This window comes from Wyeomyia smithii, chromosome 2 (assembly GCF_029784165.1).
Source record: "Wyeomyia smithii strain HCP4-BCI-WySm-NY-G18 chromosome 2, ASM2978416v1, whole genome shotgun sequence".
In the NCBI taxonomy this organism is placed as follows: domain Eukaryota; kingdom Metazoa; phylum Arthropoda; class Insecta; order Diptera; family Culicidae; genus Wyeomyia; species Wyeomyia smithii.
The window spans coordinates 74,470,699-74,488,924 of NC_073695.1; the positions used below are offsets into that span (position 1 = coordinate 74,470,699).

At 38.2% G+C, this 18,226-nt stretch overlaps 1 protein-coding gene across 3 annotated transcripts in view; it reads left to right on the forward strand.

The window, feature by feature from the left end:
* Positions 1–508: 508 nt before the first annotated feature.
* LOC129722755 (protein starmaker-like) overlaps positions 509–18,226 on the forward strand; it is a 31,099-nt gene continuing 13,381 nt past the window's right edge. For 2 of the 3 annotated variants that reach the window (XM_055676465.1, XM_055676467.1), the window contains exon 1: positions 509–1,064. In XM_055676465.1, coding sequence (XP_055532440.1) covers positions 1,020–1,064 — 45 coding nt within the window. In that variant the 5' untranslated portion in view covers positions 509–1,019. Of the gene's footprint in view, positions 1,065–1,371; positions 1,833–18,226 lie in introns of those variants that run through there. The other variant, XM_055676466.1, reaches the window with a different exon arrangement.

Below are 18,226 nucleotides of genomic sequence, written 5' to 3' on the forward strand. Positions count from 1 at the left end.
ATCGGGAAAAATTTTCAGGTCGTCAGGAAAATAACACTGGTATTTTTGATTAATATTGCATGCCTAACATACTGAACAGATATCATAAACTAGTTGAACGTTACTTGGGGTCAGCGGGTTTAAAATTTAGAATAATTTCTTATATTTTTTACTACGTCTGTAGCGCAACTGACTTCAGAAATATTATTTTACTTCATAAAAAAATCTCTATGTTTACTAAAAACGTGATTTACTGTGCTTGAAGCAGCAAACAAATCTTCAATGGAGGAATTCATATTTCCTTTAAACGAAACCGCTGCTGGAATCTAGGAATATGACAACACAACGCATTTGCATCGCTCGCTCCAGTATGTCATAGGAAGCTTCACTCAACGCTTCTGCTTATTCAGCTTCTCAAACGCTCAACGCTTCGCTTAATTTGACGCCTCAGTATGTCAGTAGCCTAATACGTACATGTGTCAAACTGTGACATATGCCCAAAATTACGTTCTCTATGGATGACCACTTGCTCATCTTTTGAATTCGATTCGCCAGTCAGCCATCATCAGCGCAAAGCCAGAGAAGTATTTTGAGTATTTAAGCAGCCGCAACACAGCAGCACCGCCTTTATTGGAATTAATTTATATAAAGGGAAAAAAGTGAAAGAGCCAGACGGAATTTGTTGGCATTGCGAAGTTTTGTCCCTCTTGATCGTACAAAGTAGTCAGGCGTGAGTTTTATGGTGCCAGCGTAATCCCTTGGTGCGAAAAATAGTTGTATTTTTTGAGTTCTGCTTGCTACTTTGCCGATAAAAAGTGCTAAAAAGTTTTCTCTGTATTGGAAGTAGTAAAATAGCTGCCGCAACGGATAGCAGGCCCGTGTGAAGAAGTGTGCGGAAAATTATTTTTCTCTGCTACCGAAAATTGTGATCCGTGGTGTGTGAAAAGAAGAAGAGCAATCAGCGGGACCAAAAATAAAGGAAGCGAAGCGAGAGCTGCCAGTAGTTTCGACCAGTAGTACCAGCAGAAAAGTTCCTCAAAATGGTTATCAAAGTGTATATCAGTGGAATGTCTGGAAGCAAGGAGGTAAATTTCAAGCAAAATAATAGCCTTATGTTATTTATTATGATTTGAATCGTACGCTCCAGCGAATGCGTCGCTAATCCAAAGCAATATAAAGTGGATGGAGTTAATTTAACAGTTATCTTCGTTTATGGTTACTAAATATGGCCATGAACCTTCCAAACTTTCCACTGAGGTGGCTTGAATTTGTTGGTCAAGAGCAAGCTATCGTAATGTCGAATAAGAGTAAACTGATAAATAATAATAATAATAATAATAATGTCGATAAACGATATCACGGTTGTGGTTAAGATATATAGGAAAACAGGGAGGGGTTCCGTTCCGGATGATGTCATTGATGTACATACATGATGAAGAAGCGTATGTATTGCTGCCGATGCTGCCCGAACGGGAGAAAGGAAACGGATAGATTGGCTTTGAAATCAAATGATTCAGAAAAATATAAAGAGTAGGTTTGGTAAAGCGATTGAAATGGTTTTCGAGACACTTACCCATTAAAACCGTGGCACAAACAACATTATAACGAACCGGGAAAACCGGGAAGATGAAACTTGTTTTGGAGGTGCTGCAAAAGCTGAAATTATTTGTAAAAAAGTAAGAAACGAGGAAAGGGTCATCGACAGTGTTTGATAGATTTGTTATTCAATCGAAGTCGGATATCTGAAATATAAGCGTAGGTTTTGTGATGCACAAAAAATTCAAGGTCCACACTTCGAAAGCTGTATCTTCCGATGAAATTCACTTCTTTTGTGAGACCCATATGTGAGTAAGGTACGTGACATTGCCTTCAATTACCCTCAGCATTTAGTAGCAATGCACATTGATAATAAAAACCTTGTAATTAAATGGAACAAGATTACGATGACTCAATGCGGGAAATTGTGCTAGATAACGTGCTTATGTGTAATGTTTAGTGAACACTAATACCAAAATAAGCAACGCAGTTGGTAAGATAAAAAAGTATACGATGTTCGGTCGTATTTCGATTAGGCGAGTTCATAAATTGGCAGTATTTGTGCAGATTGTGAGATGTTTAGTTGATTTTGGAGCTGTAACTCCTAGAGTGCGGTTTGAAAAATCGGAACTTCCGTCCCTATGTCCGTTCATCGATCATCATTGCAGTACTATATAGCTGTCTTGGTGTGACCAAAATAGGTGTAGCATATGAAACAACTTTTACCGGAAATTTCCTTTAGGTTCTGCTCATTGTTCTTCAGTCGAAAACATGTATGCTTACTTGTATGCTATGCCATCATTATATTTTTTACACGATAGGTACATGTCGTAAATATTGTCTCACTTATAGTAGAAACGTCTTCCCGTTTCCGTCCTGTTTCGTTGCAGATGTTCTAGAAAGATCTTGGTTGTTTATGTATATTTGCAGTAAAATTGTTTAGAGCCAAAACGGTTTGTTCTATCGGTTTTATCAGTATAGTGTCTTTACCAAAGTTGAAGATAATATTTTTTCCTTCCAAAAAAATAACCATTGTAGAATAATATGGACAACATGGAGCGTTTCCATGCTTAATTGATCTATGGTCGAATATCGACCCTTTTATTTGAAAAAAAAAACTGTCCATCCGTATGTGACCTAGCAAACAATATGCTTTCCGCGGTTGAAGAAATTTTTAAGACTCCAGACTAATTTTCGAAAAGGGCGTATGCATTTTGGCCTGGATTTTTTTTTAAACATTGTAGCTCATGATCCGTTAGTTGTACACATAAGCTGTCAGAGAACGAATCGTAGGGAACTGATAGTACTTAACAAAAAATGTAGTCTATGTAAAAAACCTTATCAAAAAATCATAATAAACACAAAATTTTAATTTACAAAAACAACAGTTAAATTAATTTTTATTTTAGAAACTTGAAGTTTTAACGCAACTTCTGATAGAAAGTTCAGAATAGAGAAATGAAAAATATTTTTTCATAGTTGATTAAATTTTTAAAAAATATTTAATTTCGACATTTTTTCAAAATAACAAAATAAACACCAAACTATACATTAAATAAAAAAAAGCACAACACAATCTTTTCTAAAGCCAGACTTTGCTGTTAATGAAAAATAAATAATCTATATGCAGATAAACTATCACCCTGGCATTAAATAGATCTACCGATGACGTTCGTACGGTGCCTGATGCTGTTTGCTTAATATCGATCACATCAAGACGAAAAGCAATGTATCAAAGTTAGCTTGGCTACCCTCCGCATCGCAAAAATAAATACAGTCAATCACAACATCGGCAGCACAGCCTTCGAATCATTATTTTGCTTATTATTTTGACTAAGTTTGTGAAATACTATGCAATAGTTTAAAGGAGGATAGTTTTTAAGAACGATGGACAAAAAAATAAAAAAAAACTATCATTGAGGACTAGGCCCTTTTCAATTTGATTAAGTTTATTTCATGTTACTGAAAAATACAGTTTTTTCTAGAAGTAAAAGTTTTTTGATTATTGCGATTAACTCCTCGTAGTACAAAAATTCCTTATCGCCAGAGGAATGTTTTCTCTCCGATGCTTTTCCACAGCGGGAGAAATCAGAGAGCACGATCGTGGGCTGTTCGTCCTTCGTTAAAACACACACACGCACTCATTCAAACGAACAGATGAAAACCGTTCTCGGAGATCGCAACCAACGGCAGAGCAAGAAAATACGGCTCTTTGTTGTCCCATTTTTATGGGTTTGATCCAAGATCTTTGCCAAGGTGAACATTAAATTTGCCATTCACGTGGCGCGGATGACAGCTATACTGTGCTCTGTGTACATCCGTTGTACATTCGAGGGACGATCAAGGGGAGGAGGGCTGCATCTTTCGGCGGAGTATGTTTGTTTATATTCTCACCTGTTGGTTGTGCGGGGGATTGGTTTTTGGCAAAAGTACCGAAACGAATGCAAGCGTTTCGTGATTGGATAGGTATCTAGGTAGTTACCGATTACGTTTTGTAAATCGCTAGGCAAATGCGGTCATTCACATCTGATTAAAAGTGATACATACCTATCTGAAGCGGTTTCGTTTTGTCTGTAGTTGATTCGAAATATTTTTCTCTTGGCTGGTTTTGATTCTCGAATAAGGTTGATGGGTTGATTATTGTCCTAACATATTTTGTTTTGCGTAATTCTCGATATACATAACAAAAACTTTTCACTGCACTGTGTGATTCAATAAGTTTGATTTAGCGAAAGATGAAAATTGGGCCCATTGCCGATTACATCAAGAAGCTCGACGGAGAATTTTATTTACACACTCACTTTCGTGCTGGCATCCTACAGCAAATTCGAATGAATTGCGAAAGCTGTATGGTAAATTACAATGAGTTGTTGGCTTGTTTATAAATAATTCTCAAGCATGTCGTTGTTAATGCGATTCGTCTTCACTGTTTCATGTACCGAAGTATACAAGCTGCTAGCAATTTGCACGTTCTGATGGGAGGCAGTAATCTGTCTTTTGGCTTAGAATAGAAATTGTGACAAATATTTGATGAACTATTATATATAACTTAGCATTTCTTGTACCAATGAAGGACTTCCCTATGAAATTTGTCAAGGTCACAATATACTGATAATATATTTTATGGATGCATACAAGAAAATCGTATAGCAAACATTCGTAGCTGTTCGGTAGGCTTGGTAACATGCACACACAAGATATGCACTTAATTTTTTTAATGATTGGTCATTCAGGCTCACGTTTCATCAACTCTGGGAATTAATGACAATTTCGAGCTGAAAATCTTCCAGGAAGTCGATTTTAATTTTTAGCTCTCGGAATAACACCAGGTCTCGACGTTTTGTGTATTTCTAAGACATTTTGCATAAAATATTGCGATATCGGACATTTCATGAACTTGCTACCGCTGTATTGTTTTATCAGTTGAAAAGTGAAATTTTTCGAAGTCCGATTGAGCTGAAATTTTTCCATGAATACATTTTATGGGAAGGCCAAACCTTTGAGCCCTACTAAAACTAAACAAAATTCGAAGATCAAATTTTTGTCATACCGTCAAACGACGGCAGCATTAGCGTTGATATTTAAGTTTTTTTATACAATTTCCAATTTTTTGAACCTAAATATTGATTTTTGTCATTACGTGTTTTCACATTGTTTTCATTGTTCTTGTGTGCGGTTTGCGCTTTTTTGTTTTTCCAGCCATAATTTCTCAGCTTAGTTTTCCAGCTTATATTGAAATATCGCAAATCGTGGTCATAACAAACATACAATTTTATTGTAAATTCTTCATGGCATTCATACAGGGCTGCAAGATGGTCACTTTTTAGTGACTTGGTCACTTTTTTCAAGCTGGTCACTCAAAAGTCACTTTTTTCATCAAAAAGTCACTAAAGTTACTTTTTTCCGAAAAATAGTCACTAAAGTCACTTTTTTACCCACTTGACTAGCCCTCATCAGCCCTGCTTTTTGAATAAAATTTTTGATGCCAAATATCTCAGATATGTATGATACGTCAAGATCTGTTCTCTCAAAAAAAATTTTTTTTAGGAATAACCGACTTTCTGGCACTAAGAGAAAATTTTCGAAACGGAAGAGTGAAAGATTTGAATGCAATTCCTTATACGGCCAAATACCGATCGCCAATAGTGTTGCTTTGCAAAAACTTAAAGTTTGATAAGTCGCAAGCAAGGTTTCGCTACCATTTTTATTCTAGCCTGTGTCTCTGGAAGGGTACTTACCCCACGGTTCCCCTCGATAAATCTGGAACAACGGAAAATTTCGAAATGTCTTCTACTGTCCTAAAAACTATGATAAATTTGTGATCTTTTGAAAAAGGTTCGATCAAAACCGGTTCAAATCTCGTGGAATGGCAGGTAAAATAATTTTCATTTTTTCGGCTGCGGAGGGGTTGGGTACGCAAGTGTTAAAGTGCTCGATATCGGAACGAAAAGTTAGGTCTGGATTTTGGTCTTGTCCGGTCTGATTGAAAATCGGAACGAGCCTGATCCTCGTGGTTCTGTGGTTAGCGATGTCGGTCGGCTAGCTCTCCCACACGGCTGTGATGTCGGGTTCGATCCCGATCAGGTCGAGGATCTTTTCGAGCTGGAAATTTTCTTAACTCAGCACTGGGGCACGGTGTATCGTTGTACTTATCCTACTACATGCAAAATGTTGCAAAAACAATATCGATAATGAATTCTCTCAACTCATAATCTAGTTGATCGAGACGGCATTAGCCCTCCAGGCTAGCGTGCGATGTTGTTTATTGTTCTGTTGCGGTCCGTTTAGGGTGCAGTTCATTTGGTTTCGTTCCGGTTCGGCTCCAAGTCCGGTACGGTCTATAATTTGGGAATGATGGTTGCCAATGATTTCAAAAGAACGTTTTTTTGTGAAAGAATCAATTATAAACTCATATATGCATGTTAGAAACTGTTTGATTCAAAAAGAACAATTCAAAACAAGTTTTACTATTTATTTTACTATTTATAACTATTTTTAATTTGATGTATTTTTTGATTAAACAAATTGAGGATTAAAAAGTGACACACAAGGCTGACTTTACAGTTTTCCTAACGAATGAAATATTTATCGAATTCTAACTCTGCTTCAGGGGTTGCGATGTTTAGTGTTGAGAAATCACCATTTGTGATTGGACGCACATACTCATTATACTAAAAGCAAAGCCTTGGTGCTACATTCCGATTCGGAACTTGACCTTCTGTTTATTTATACACAGACTTCGCAGCCGACTGTTTAGTGTACAGGACAATTGCGGGGCTAGCGCTACGATCCTACTGACACTAACAGTCTCTCCCGAGCCGAGACTCGAACCTACGACGACTGGCTTGTTAGGCCAGCATCGTACCTCAAGACCACCTGGGAGACACATTTTTTTTTAATAAGGGGATTGTTAGTAGTTTAGGTATTTATGATAAATATTAGTATAATGATGTGTGTGTCATTATACTAATATTTATCATGAATACCTAAACTACTAACAATCCCCTTATTAAAAAAAATAAAATAAAAGCTTGACGAAATATGGATTTGATAAGCGACTGGAACTGATCTTGCGTTCAACTATGCAATCCAGGACTTTTTTGTACAGTTCTTGTCGTGTCAACTAAATTTGTTCTCTGTTCGAGTATGGAGCGTGTTTCTGTGACATTGACTTTGCTGCATTCCAGAGGCGTGGTTAAGGAAAGCGGTCGCAAACTTTATTTGTTTTCAAATTGCTGAATCAATCACCACAGAATCTTGTACATTAGAGCTCTATAGTAGCTTGTGCTGAACGATTTCCATCTTGTTAGAGTGCGCAAGGGTCATTGACTTTGTTCTTTCTAAACATCCAGTTAGGATCACCGTGCGGATTCGTATACAAAGATACTCATACAAGAGGTATATTTCTGTGATATTGATACTACTGTTGAGCAATACTAGCAACATAGGAAAATTTTAATATTTTTTCAATTGTCATTTTATTATTTTTTTTGAGTCACGACTAACTTTTGAAAAAAAAAGATTAGTTAAATTGGTAAATGGTAATGGATGATTAAAAATATTTTAAAAGCCAGAACAGTTTTGGCTAAGTTGTAGACAAGATTTATTTCTTCGAAAAACAAAAAAAAAATGACTGCAAATACGCCTCAGTTGAAGTCGTGTCGCATTCCAAACGTAATGTTCAAGCTATACGGAAATGTTGACTGTTTACACTTGCTAAAACATATTTTTGTAATTTTCAACCTAAAGGACCACCTCGGAGAAAAATGAGGAAATCGTTTCAAAGAAATATCACACATTAATAACGTCCTACGACGATATAGGCAATGATTTTATGCTATTGACTTCAATATCTCAATCGAATTCAATAATGGTTCATTAAGTACAATAAGTTAGCCATCATGATAAAATTTTAAATGTCGACAATTTTTTATTTTTTCCTCTTTTTCGACTAAAATTTGCCTTGCCCAATTCTCAATTTTTTAAAAAAGAAGGTCAATTGCGTGAAATCAATGAGAATATTTTTCATGAGTGTCATCTTCATGAGTGCCATCAGGGAGAATAATTAAACTGGTAAATACAGGTTTTGTTCAAAATTGGAAAAAATGAAAGATTCTAGCTTTTCAACCATTCCTTTGAATTTTGATGCTCCTAGCAAAGATAACTTTTTCAGAGATTTAAATAAGTTTTCCCCTAAGCAACGAACGTGGAAGCGACGAACCCGGCGCGCAATTATTCTGCGGCGTTTTGACGCACTTCTACATTTACTAGAGGCCTCAAAACTTTTAGGAACGACCAGAGGAGTGCCTCGAACAAAAAGCTGGCCAAAATAAGAAAAAAGTTTTTCTAGGCTTTTTGGTGCCGCTATATTTTTTCTGCAGCTTGAATAAATGCTTTACGAAATGGAATCACTCGATTAAGTTTTAACTGCGTTTACATATGCTGAGAGTGCTGTAAACATTGACAGTGCTGTAAACATTGAAGATTCGAACCCACGACCACCCGCTTATCAAAGCGGACTCTGTAACCTTGCGGCTAGCAAGCTTCCTGATGACTATGCTGATAGGCATCATGCCGGATAGGACGCAGATTGCGTTGTATAACACTGTACGAAACACACTCGCAACCCTCAGGCACATAGGCCTGTAGGTACTCTCCAGTTTACCACGATAACTGTTAGTACCTAGCGCTTTAGACCACACTGGGCCCCCATACCTAAGTATGGACGAGACCACACCGGCAAGAAGTTCACGCTTGCTGCCATTCACCGCTGAGCTATTCGATATCATTCGAGATAGTTGTAGGGTATTTAGATTTACCAAACGGCTTTGGCAGGTTTTCAGGTTGTCACCAAGGCAGGTCTCGACGAGCCATGCGTATAAATATTTGCTGCATTCATTCTAATTATGAATTCCAGTCAAACTGGTGTAGCATCCAAGCAAGGTTTGAGACATTACGGGTCTTTGAAATCACGGCCTATTTTCGAAATAAAGCCAAACTGACGGGTAGCTTTTGAGATAATTATCGCGCGATGACAATCAAAAGTCCCAAAGCTGACTTTGTCAGACAAATTAATTTACACCAATCAGTAACGTCACAGGTACCCTATTCCCTGATATCCGGGTATATCACTTATCGAAATATGATAAGTTATAATTGTTAATAATAAGTTATCATTGATAACCTGTAAAAACAAGTAAACTAGCGAATACCTTCGATTTAAAACATCAAACACTTTGGTTTGGTTTTCTTCTTTCATTTAGGGAAAAAACTTGAATAGATGTTTGGTGCACATGTGACGAAATCAGCCACGCATCACATCTGTACACAATACACAAACGTATTAAACATATCCTGATGCAACGACAATCTACAATGCAACCAACGAATCGTGGAAAACAGCCTACAGCCAATTCCATGAGCAGCCGCGGCTATGAACAGCAGTGGTCCCAAAATGCTGCCTTGAGGTACACCAGTTTCATTGGTGAATGGAGGCGATAATTGTAATCCTACTTTTATTCGCATTACGCTATCGCATACATGTGAGCACAGGCATTTCATGAATTATTGCGAAGCACCCATTCGCACAATGTTGTCCAGAAGTATTCGGTGATTTAGCATTCTGAAGTAGAATACTTCTCTCAGGAAGTTCGGCTACATAGGGATGTGAAATGAAAATCTAAAACCGAAAAAAGTGAAAAATATGTCCAATTTCGGCTTTTTGGTGCCGCTATATTTTTTCTGCAGCTTGAATAAATGCTTTACGAAATGGAATCACTCGATTAAGTTTTAACTGCATTTACATATGCTGAGAGTGCTGTAAACATTGACAAAAATTATAACTACTCTTAGAAACTTTTCGTAATTATTGATTTTTCTGTACTTTCAAGCTTTTACAATATCAAAAAAGGTTAAAATTCCGTGGAATCCTATCATATAATCTTCGTGGGAATGGAAGTTCATCACGAGCATATTCTTGTTAATTTCTCATCCGGAAACGTCCGGATTGACATTTGCGACCCGATTGAAAAATGCTATTTTTAACAAATTTTGACGTTAAGAGCTTACGCGTACATGGGAAATAGAAAAAAATAAAATACCTGATGGATCTCTGCCTCATGCTCCAAACAGAATTTCAGCTCAATAATGATTCAATAAAACCAAATTCATTTTCGCTTCACAATCAAATATTACCCAAAATATTGCTAAATAGCAGCGAAAATAATTTTGGCCTAGTTTTCACTCGAGTTACTCCTCTGTAGAACGGTTAACGTTTAGAGAAATTTTTCTTCGCTTCTGTCGACCAGTGCAGTGCTATCAATTACCAATTGTCAATTGAAAACGACCGTGCTTACTCTACTGATTTTGATGATGTTAACGGACAATCTGTTGTTGCTATGCCAAGACGTGAAATTTCAGCTCAATTGGATTTTTTTCACGCTCGTAGTGATCAAAGGTTTATTTTTTTGACCGATGAAAAAAATCGAAGCTCAATTCGTTTCTATACATTCCATTGGCACCGTAATCGATCGGCTGCATCATGAAGAGTTGGTTGTATGTGCAAGTTTATGCAAGTGTTAGCTTTGCAATTTACCTATTCAATGTTTTACAGGGTTAGGGTCTCTAGATAACATTAGAAAATGTGGAAAGTTTTCATTAGTTAAGGAAAAAATATTTTTTTCTCATGAAACAATAAGTAACTCATCGGAAAACAGTATAAAACTACGCTTTAGCGGATATTTTTTAAATTTTTAATTGGCAGAGCAAAAACAGCTTTTTCCTTTGTGTTGGATTCGATTCTCTTTGCTTTAAATTGGAAATGCTCTCTAGTGTCTTTTATCTCTGCTTTTTTATACTGAGAGGCGTCCTGAATTGTTGAATTGCCATCACCGCTTTTAGCTTTATCGGTTTATCAACGTTTTTCATATTTTAGCGTAACGTTCTGTTATGCAAATATTTATTTTATTTCTTGAAAAATTCTACATGATTTTTGGAAAAAAAAACTGTTCCATTTTGAACGATTTATGCAAGACAATCAGAAAAAATCACTTTTTTTCGAGTTTTTAAGTCACTTTTTGGTCACTTTTTTCATACTTTGAAGTCACCTTTTAGTCACTTTTTTCGGAATTTTGGTCACTAAAGTCACTTGTTCTTACCAGTTTGACCACTTTCAGCCCTTGATTCAATTTTCGAAAAAGTATTCGACCACTGGGTGAAACTGATTGCATATGTTGGTATGTTTTTTATCGATGATTCTGACACTTTTCTTGCAGCAGAAAAAAAATGGTCAGAACCTAAAAAAAGCGTACCAGAGTCTAGAAGTCACGCTTACGGCAATTTTACAAAGCAAAACTTTGAAAATGCAGTGTTGGAATTTAAATAGGATAACTGTCCATCAGGAAAGCAGCTCAGCGTCACCGTTTGTGTCCATCGAGGGCAAATGCCCCGGGTCTTTCGACACCGGGGGCCCCCCTAGTCCTGAGCCAGACGCGAAGACAAAGTGGAGACCTTTTATTTTTTTGCTCGTCCCCCTCCAGCGAAGCGAATTTTTTTACCTCTAAATTTTTGATGAAAATAGGGCCCTACGAAAATATCTGTCCTGGGCCCCCAGCATCCAAACCCAGCCCTGTCGCCAAGCATTATTTCGACTCGACGGCACTGAACCAGGAAAACCGTTTCAAGCAAATCTACCTTGGAAATGACTGGTGTTCGTCTTTTTAAAAAAAGACATATCCAATACTCTCGAATCGTTCGTTGGAAAACATGAAAAGATATCGAGCCGAAGTATAACAAGAAACTATGTCGAACTACTTTCGAAATTTAACAAAATCAGTGCATGGTAAGAAGGAGGATTTAATCATTTGTATGATGAAACAAATCTTACGGATGATCGCAAACATCCTCGATTCTACAAAGACGAGAGCATCTGCGATGTTTCCTGGTACCGCATCCGACATTTATCGTCCCCTTTTGTTGTTTACAAAAGTCGATTTTCGTACAACACATGGACCACAGGAAATCCTAAGAACACTGTTTACGGATGCTCAAATGCAGTTAGTTTGACAATGAATTTTTCCAAAAGTGGTTCTACAAGGTAGCGCTTCCACACTACAAGACTTCTCTGCTTTTTTGCGAACAAGGTTTTTACGATGGGAATGACTTGTCAGTAGTGGTGATGTTTGCAAGGCTCTTTGTAGCGCACGAAAATTCGACAGTGACAGGAGTTTGAAGAATCTACCTCACTATTCAACAGCTTTGCTACAAACAATACCTGTTGTATCTTGCGGTGACGTTCCAGGGTACTATTTTTTTTTATTTTGAAAAGAGGGAAAATTTGCTGTCAAACCACCCTCCAGATGTTTGAGTCTTCCTACATCCTCTGAACTAGGTTGTCCGGAGTAGTGTCTGGCCCGCTAACTACCATCATGTCGCTTCGCGCACGCGCAAAACGAAACCATACGAAGAAGACATGCTCAGCAGTCTCACCCGCATCCACGCACTCGAGGCACATGGGGAACCCACATGCCCGAACGTGTGTAGGTACTGCCTAAAGCAATCATAACCTGACAGGATCTGGGTCAGGTGGAAGTTAACTTCTCCATTGCGCCTCCCGACCCATTCAGATACTACCGGAATAACTCGGTGCGTCCATCTTCCTTTCGTGGAATTAGACCATTATTGCTGCCATCTGATCATCGATAATGTCACGTTGGTAGAAGCATTCTACGTCCTCCCTAATGGCTATTTTTTTTCCTCTATTTGGACTCATCACTGCGACCAGAGACATTTGATCTATTGTGATATTGCCCAAGTGTTTTCTGTATTTCGCACTTCAAACTATTGGCCATTATCACTATTGAAGTAAATGATACGCTTTTCATTTATATTCGTGCTTGTGTGTGAGATTTTACCCTTCCGTTTCAAGCTTACTGCTCTACAATATCGAGCCTCTTTCTATCCTACCAATATCTTCAAATTATAATTCCCTGGAGTGAGACTTCGCCTAACGTTCCTCTCTGGCCAGGTTTTTTCTAAGAGGGACTTATTATGTCAAAAGGAAGGAGTCTTATCGAAACCTCGTTCCCCGTGTCAATATCGCCAATTACAATTCCCTGGAGAGGATAAATATTCCTATGATCAGTTTTATTTTAAGAAGGACTTATTTTGTCAAGAGGAAGGAGTCTTATCGAAACCTCGTTCCTCCTACCAACATCCATCGCGTCACAATTACAATTCCCTGAAGGGCATTTAGTGCTTTACCTCTGGTCAGTTTTATTGTAAGTAGAACTTTTTTTTGTCAAGAGGAAGGAGTATTATCGAACCTCGTTCCTCCAGCCAAGATCGTGCCATAGTCACAATTCCCTGAAGAGAACTATTATACGTTACTCAGACCAGTTTTATTATAAGAGGGACTTATTTTTGTTAGGATGAAAGTCAGCAGGGATACTACAGAATTCAGCTTGAAGGAAGGGTATGTAGTGGGGAGCCTGAGAATAAACCCGTGTTAAAGTCCTTTGACAACCAAATGGCCTGATTCTACTAAGATTCGAAACCACGACCACCCGCTTATCAAAGCGGACTCTGTAACCTTGCGGCTAGCAAGCTCCCTGATGACTATGCTGATAGGCATCATGCCGGATAGGACGCAGGTACTCTCCAGTTTACCACGATAACTGTTAGTACCTAGCGCTTTGGACCACACTGGGCCCCCATACCTAAGTATGGACGAGACCACGCCGGCAAGAAGTTCACGCTTGCTGCCATTCACCGCTGAGCTATTCGATATCATTCGAGATAGTTGTAGGGTATTTAGATTTACCAAACGGCTTTGGCAGGTTTTCAGGTTGTCGCCAAGGCAGGTCTCGACGAGCCATGCGTATAAATATTTGCTGCATTCATTCTAATTGTGAATTCCAGTCAAACTGGTGTAGTATCCAAGCAAGGTTTGAGGCATTACGGGTCTTTGAAATCACGGCCTATTTTCGAAATAAAGCCAAACTGACGGGTAGCTTTTGAGATAATTATCGCGCGATGACAATCAAAAGTCCCAAAGCTGACTTTGTCAGACAAATTAATTTACACCAATCAGTAACGTCACAGGTACCCTATTCCCTGATATCCGGGTATATCACTTATCGAAATATGATAAGTTATAATTGTTAATAATAAGTTATCATTGATAACCTGTAAAAACAAGTAAACTAGCGAATACCTTCAATTTAAAACATCAAACACTTTGGTTTGATTTTCTTCTTTCATTTAGGGAAAAAACTTGAATAGATGTTTGGTGCACATGTGACGAAATCAGCCACGCATCACATCTGTACACAATACACAAACGTATTAAACATATCCTGATGCAACGACAATCTACAATGCAACCAACGAATCGTGGAAAACAGCCTACAGCCAATTCCATGAGCAGCCGCGGCTATTAACAGCAGTGGTCCCAAAATGCTGCCTTGAGGTACACCAGTTTCATTGGTGAATGGAGGCGATAATTGTAATCCTACTTTTATTCGCATTACGCTATCGCATACATGTGAGCACAGGCATTTCACGAATTATTGCGAAGCACCCATTCGCACAATGTTGTCCAGAAGTATTCGGTGATTTAGCATTTTGAAGTAGAATACTTCTCTCAGGAAGTTCGGCTACATAGGGATGTGAAATGAAAATCTAAAACCGAAAAAAGTGAAAAATATGTCCAATTTCAAATGCTAATAAAACGGTTAGTATTCGATGGATTTCCTTCGTTCTTGTAGCAATAGATTGGAAAATCTTCTAAGATTCTTCCCAAAAGAAGATAATTGTAATTTTATTATTCACACTATTGTACTATTGAAAATTGTCAAGCCTTGTCAAAACAAAAAATTCGACCTCTGATTGGTCGTTATATAATTGCTTCCCAAGCACAGTCGACAGAATCATATACCTTGCAATTGAAAACATGCTATTTGGCCTATATAAGAGCCTGTTTCAGCCGAAGCCGCTCATTAGGGTGACCGCCACGGTTAAAATCCCTCAAAAAAAAAAAAAAAAAAAAAGAAGAAGCCGCTCATAATAGTTCTAGACAGCGACAACCAGTCGTCCTTCCTTAGCAGCAGCAAGTCATTGAAAGTTAATAATTTTTGACAACGCAAGCATTCTGTGTTGGATCCTAGCAATTTGAATCTGTCGCACCCGTCTAATTTACTGAATGTGAAATAGCTTCCACAGTGCATGTTGTCCGTGTATCTTAATTCCCCCACTGTTAGGGCAGCGTAAAGTTTGCGATCAGTAACCGATTTTGAACCGCAAAATGCCCTTTTCAAGGCAAATAAACAAATAATTGAAGGTTAATAATTTTCTGGCATCAACACAAGCAGACATTCTGTGCGGGGTGCAATCAAATTCTGTTGGAGTTGTCTAATTTTTATTTTTTTTTTAAACCCCCCACTGTAGGGGCAGCGCAAACGCATTCACAAAGACAGTTAGTTCGACTATACAGAGCTAATATGAAGTCGATTCAATCAATCAGCATGAACAGAATTTCGTTGTCTCCCAGCCAGCGTTGCCAGGTATCCAGATTTAGCTGGATTATCCAGACTTTTGAACATGTATCCAGGTAGACAGCTTTGATGTCCAATTATCCAGATTTTTCATGGATGATCCAGATTTTATCCAGATTTTATTTTCTCTGTTCCGCAAAAAGGTCATCACTTCAATTTCGGCGCGAAATTTTGCAATTTTGTCACCTCAAATTTTGCGTACCCCAAGACTTTTATTCGAAAAATTAACCTTTCACCCCACTGCCAGATTTTTTCCAGATTTTTATTTTGCCTTTTCCAGATTTTTGAAAAAATGACCTGGCAACGCTGCTCCCAGCTGCCAAGTTGCAACATGATGCAACACGCAACAGCGAGCAAACGAAATCGCTTGATGTTACAAACCGCAATAAAATACGGGTTAAAACCGTTGCGTGTGTGAGAGCACCATCGGTGTTTATTCGCTGGATACAAAAATCATATGCGAATTGTGGAATAATTCGTCTGAAGAACATTAGGGAATGGAAAAACGGAACTGAAAGGCGTGGCCTATTTCGTAGCACCCTTCGGCTATAAAAGAATGTTTCTGGGAAAACTAGCTACATTCATTAGTCGGAAGGTGAGCTGAATGGACCGTCCTCAACGTTGACAGCAGTAGCAGCAGATATCAGCACTCAGCCAGCAGTAACAGAGGATAGCAGCGGGTTGCGCCTGTGGACTTCCTCTAATGGAACAATTGGATCATTTTGTTCAGAAGAATATTACTGTCGGTAATATTACAGAGATGCGATTGCATTATATCCGATATGGAATTGAACAATTGTTCTTTTGAGGACTTACTCCACTTACTCCAGTAAAGCCGTCTAATTTTCAATGTGAAAACACCTTTCTATTGTGTTGGCCGTGCGCATTAGGCCTCTGCCAGGCTTAACGCGAAAAGCAGCGCGAACCGATTCGCCCGGCCGTAGGTTAGTGTACAGCCGTAACTAGAGCTGTGTAAAAGTATTTTACTTCAAACTTGCGGTCGTGGCTTTGCACACAACCCTCCTGTGATTTTTTCAAAGCAGTATATATCACATCCACCAGCGCTTTGAGTTACAGTTCATTATCGCAACAAGAGGGGAAATCTAAAAGAATCGTAGCCAGTCATGAAACCATGTTGGTCAGAGGAAATGTATTGTCTAGTGCTTCCTAGTATAGCTATACTCACTAAGGTGGGGAAAAGTGATCAATTTTCCAGAACAAAGTTTTTTGGTTCCTTTTAGGGCCCCAACAACCCTGAACTTATCGGAAGTCGATTGGTTTTGTCTCCGCTTGGCGCATTGCATTTCAAATTTGTATGAAAATTTATATGGGAAAACCTACTTTGTTGCATTTACCTTTCTAGAGAGCTCAATAATGATCTAATAATGCACTACATTATGTTAAAGTATAGTATTTTAGATGCCTAACAACTTTGCAGAAGACACTGAAGAGCTAAGATGTCCCCAAGAAGAGCTATAGCTGTTCAAAGTTGGGTGTGTCGATTTAAATGCAGAAAATCTTGTTTTCTGCCAACATTACCAATGTACCGGCGCCAGTAGCTTTCCCATTGGAAATAACAAATTCAGGTCAATATTCTAGGCGTAGGGGAACAACGGGCAAGACGGTCACCCTAAGGGAATCATTCATTATTCTGCTCAAAACACAACATTCAACCAACGATATTCATAATCTTCGACATTGACTAATGCTTTTCATAAAATAATGCAAACTTTTCCTTTTTAGAGTGATTTTATATTAGTTTTCACTTAAATAAAAACAGTCTCGAAAAACCACTATTTCACAACGTGCATATGAAACGGACCGGCTGTGCTGGTAAGACAGACCTATGAAAGACTATAGCAAATTTCTTTTCTATACGGGACGACGCGCTGCGCAAAAAAGCACGTGTTTGCTTATCGTCGCCGGCTGCGCCGATGGAATCATTCACATCATTTAAATGTAGTATATTCACAGCTTTTAACAATGTTTTTAACGATGATTTTTGTTTCAAATGAGAGTTAATGACTTTAGGTCTTATATCGCATGCTAAGAATGCTGAAAAAAGAATAATAAATGGTGCTATCGTCGTTTCCTCAGACTGCCCATTTTGCTAACACAACATCAGACCGTCTTGCCCAAGAGACAAATATTTTTTCGGATCGATGTGATTTCCAAAAAATAATATTTTCACTAAACTATCTTCACCCACGTGTCTCAAATATGCTCAATTATTCCAATGTGATTGAAAACTATATTTTTCTGAAATTTTACCGAAGCAGAAGCTTAAATTCGACACGGCCAAAACTACATCACATTGCTTTGCTGTTGAGGGTGAGCTTATTTTGATTATTTCTCAAATAACTAACTATTGTTTCAATCTACATAATATCTTGAAACTCCCAGGATCCTGTTGGTATGTAACTGGCATAACTGATTTGTGTTAATTTCAATGGTTTATATAGAAATGAGCAACGGTCCATCTTGCTCGCCCTGTTTGTGTTGCCCGTTGTTCCCCTAGGTAGAATCTACAACGTGTTTCTGAGGTTACTTCTGATGGAAAGCTTACTAACGCCGGTACACTGGCAGTGTTGGCAGAAAAAACTATTTGCAACATAAATTTCGACTTGAGCGGGGGCCTAGTGTGGTTGGTAACGTCTCCG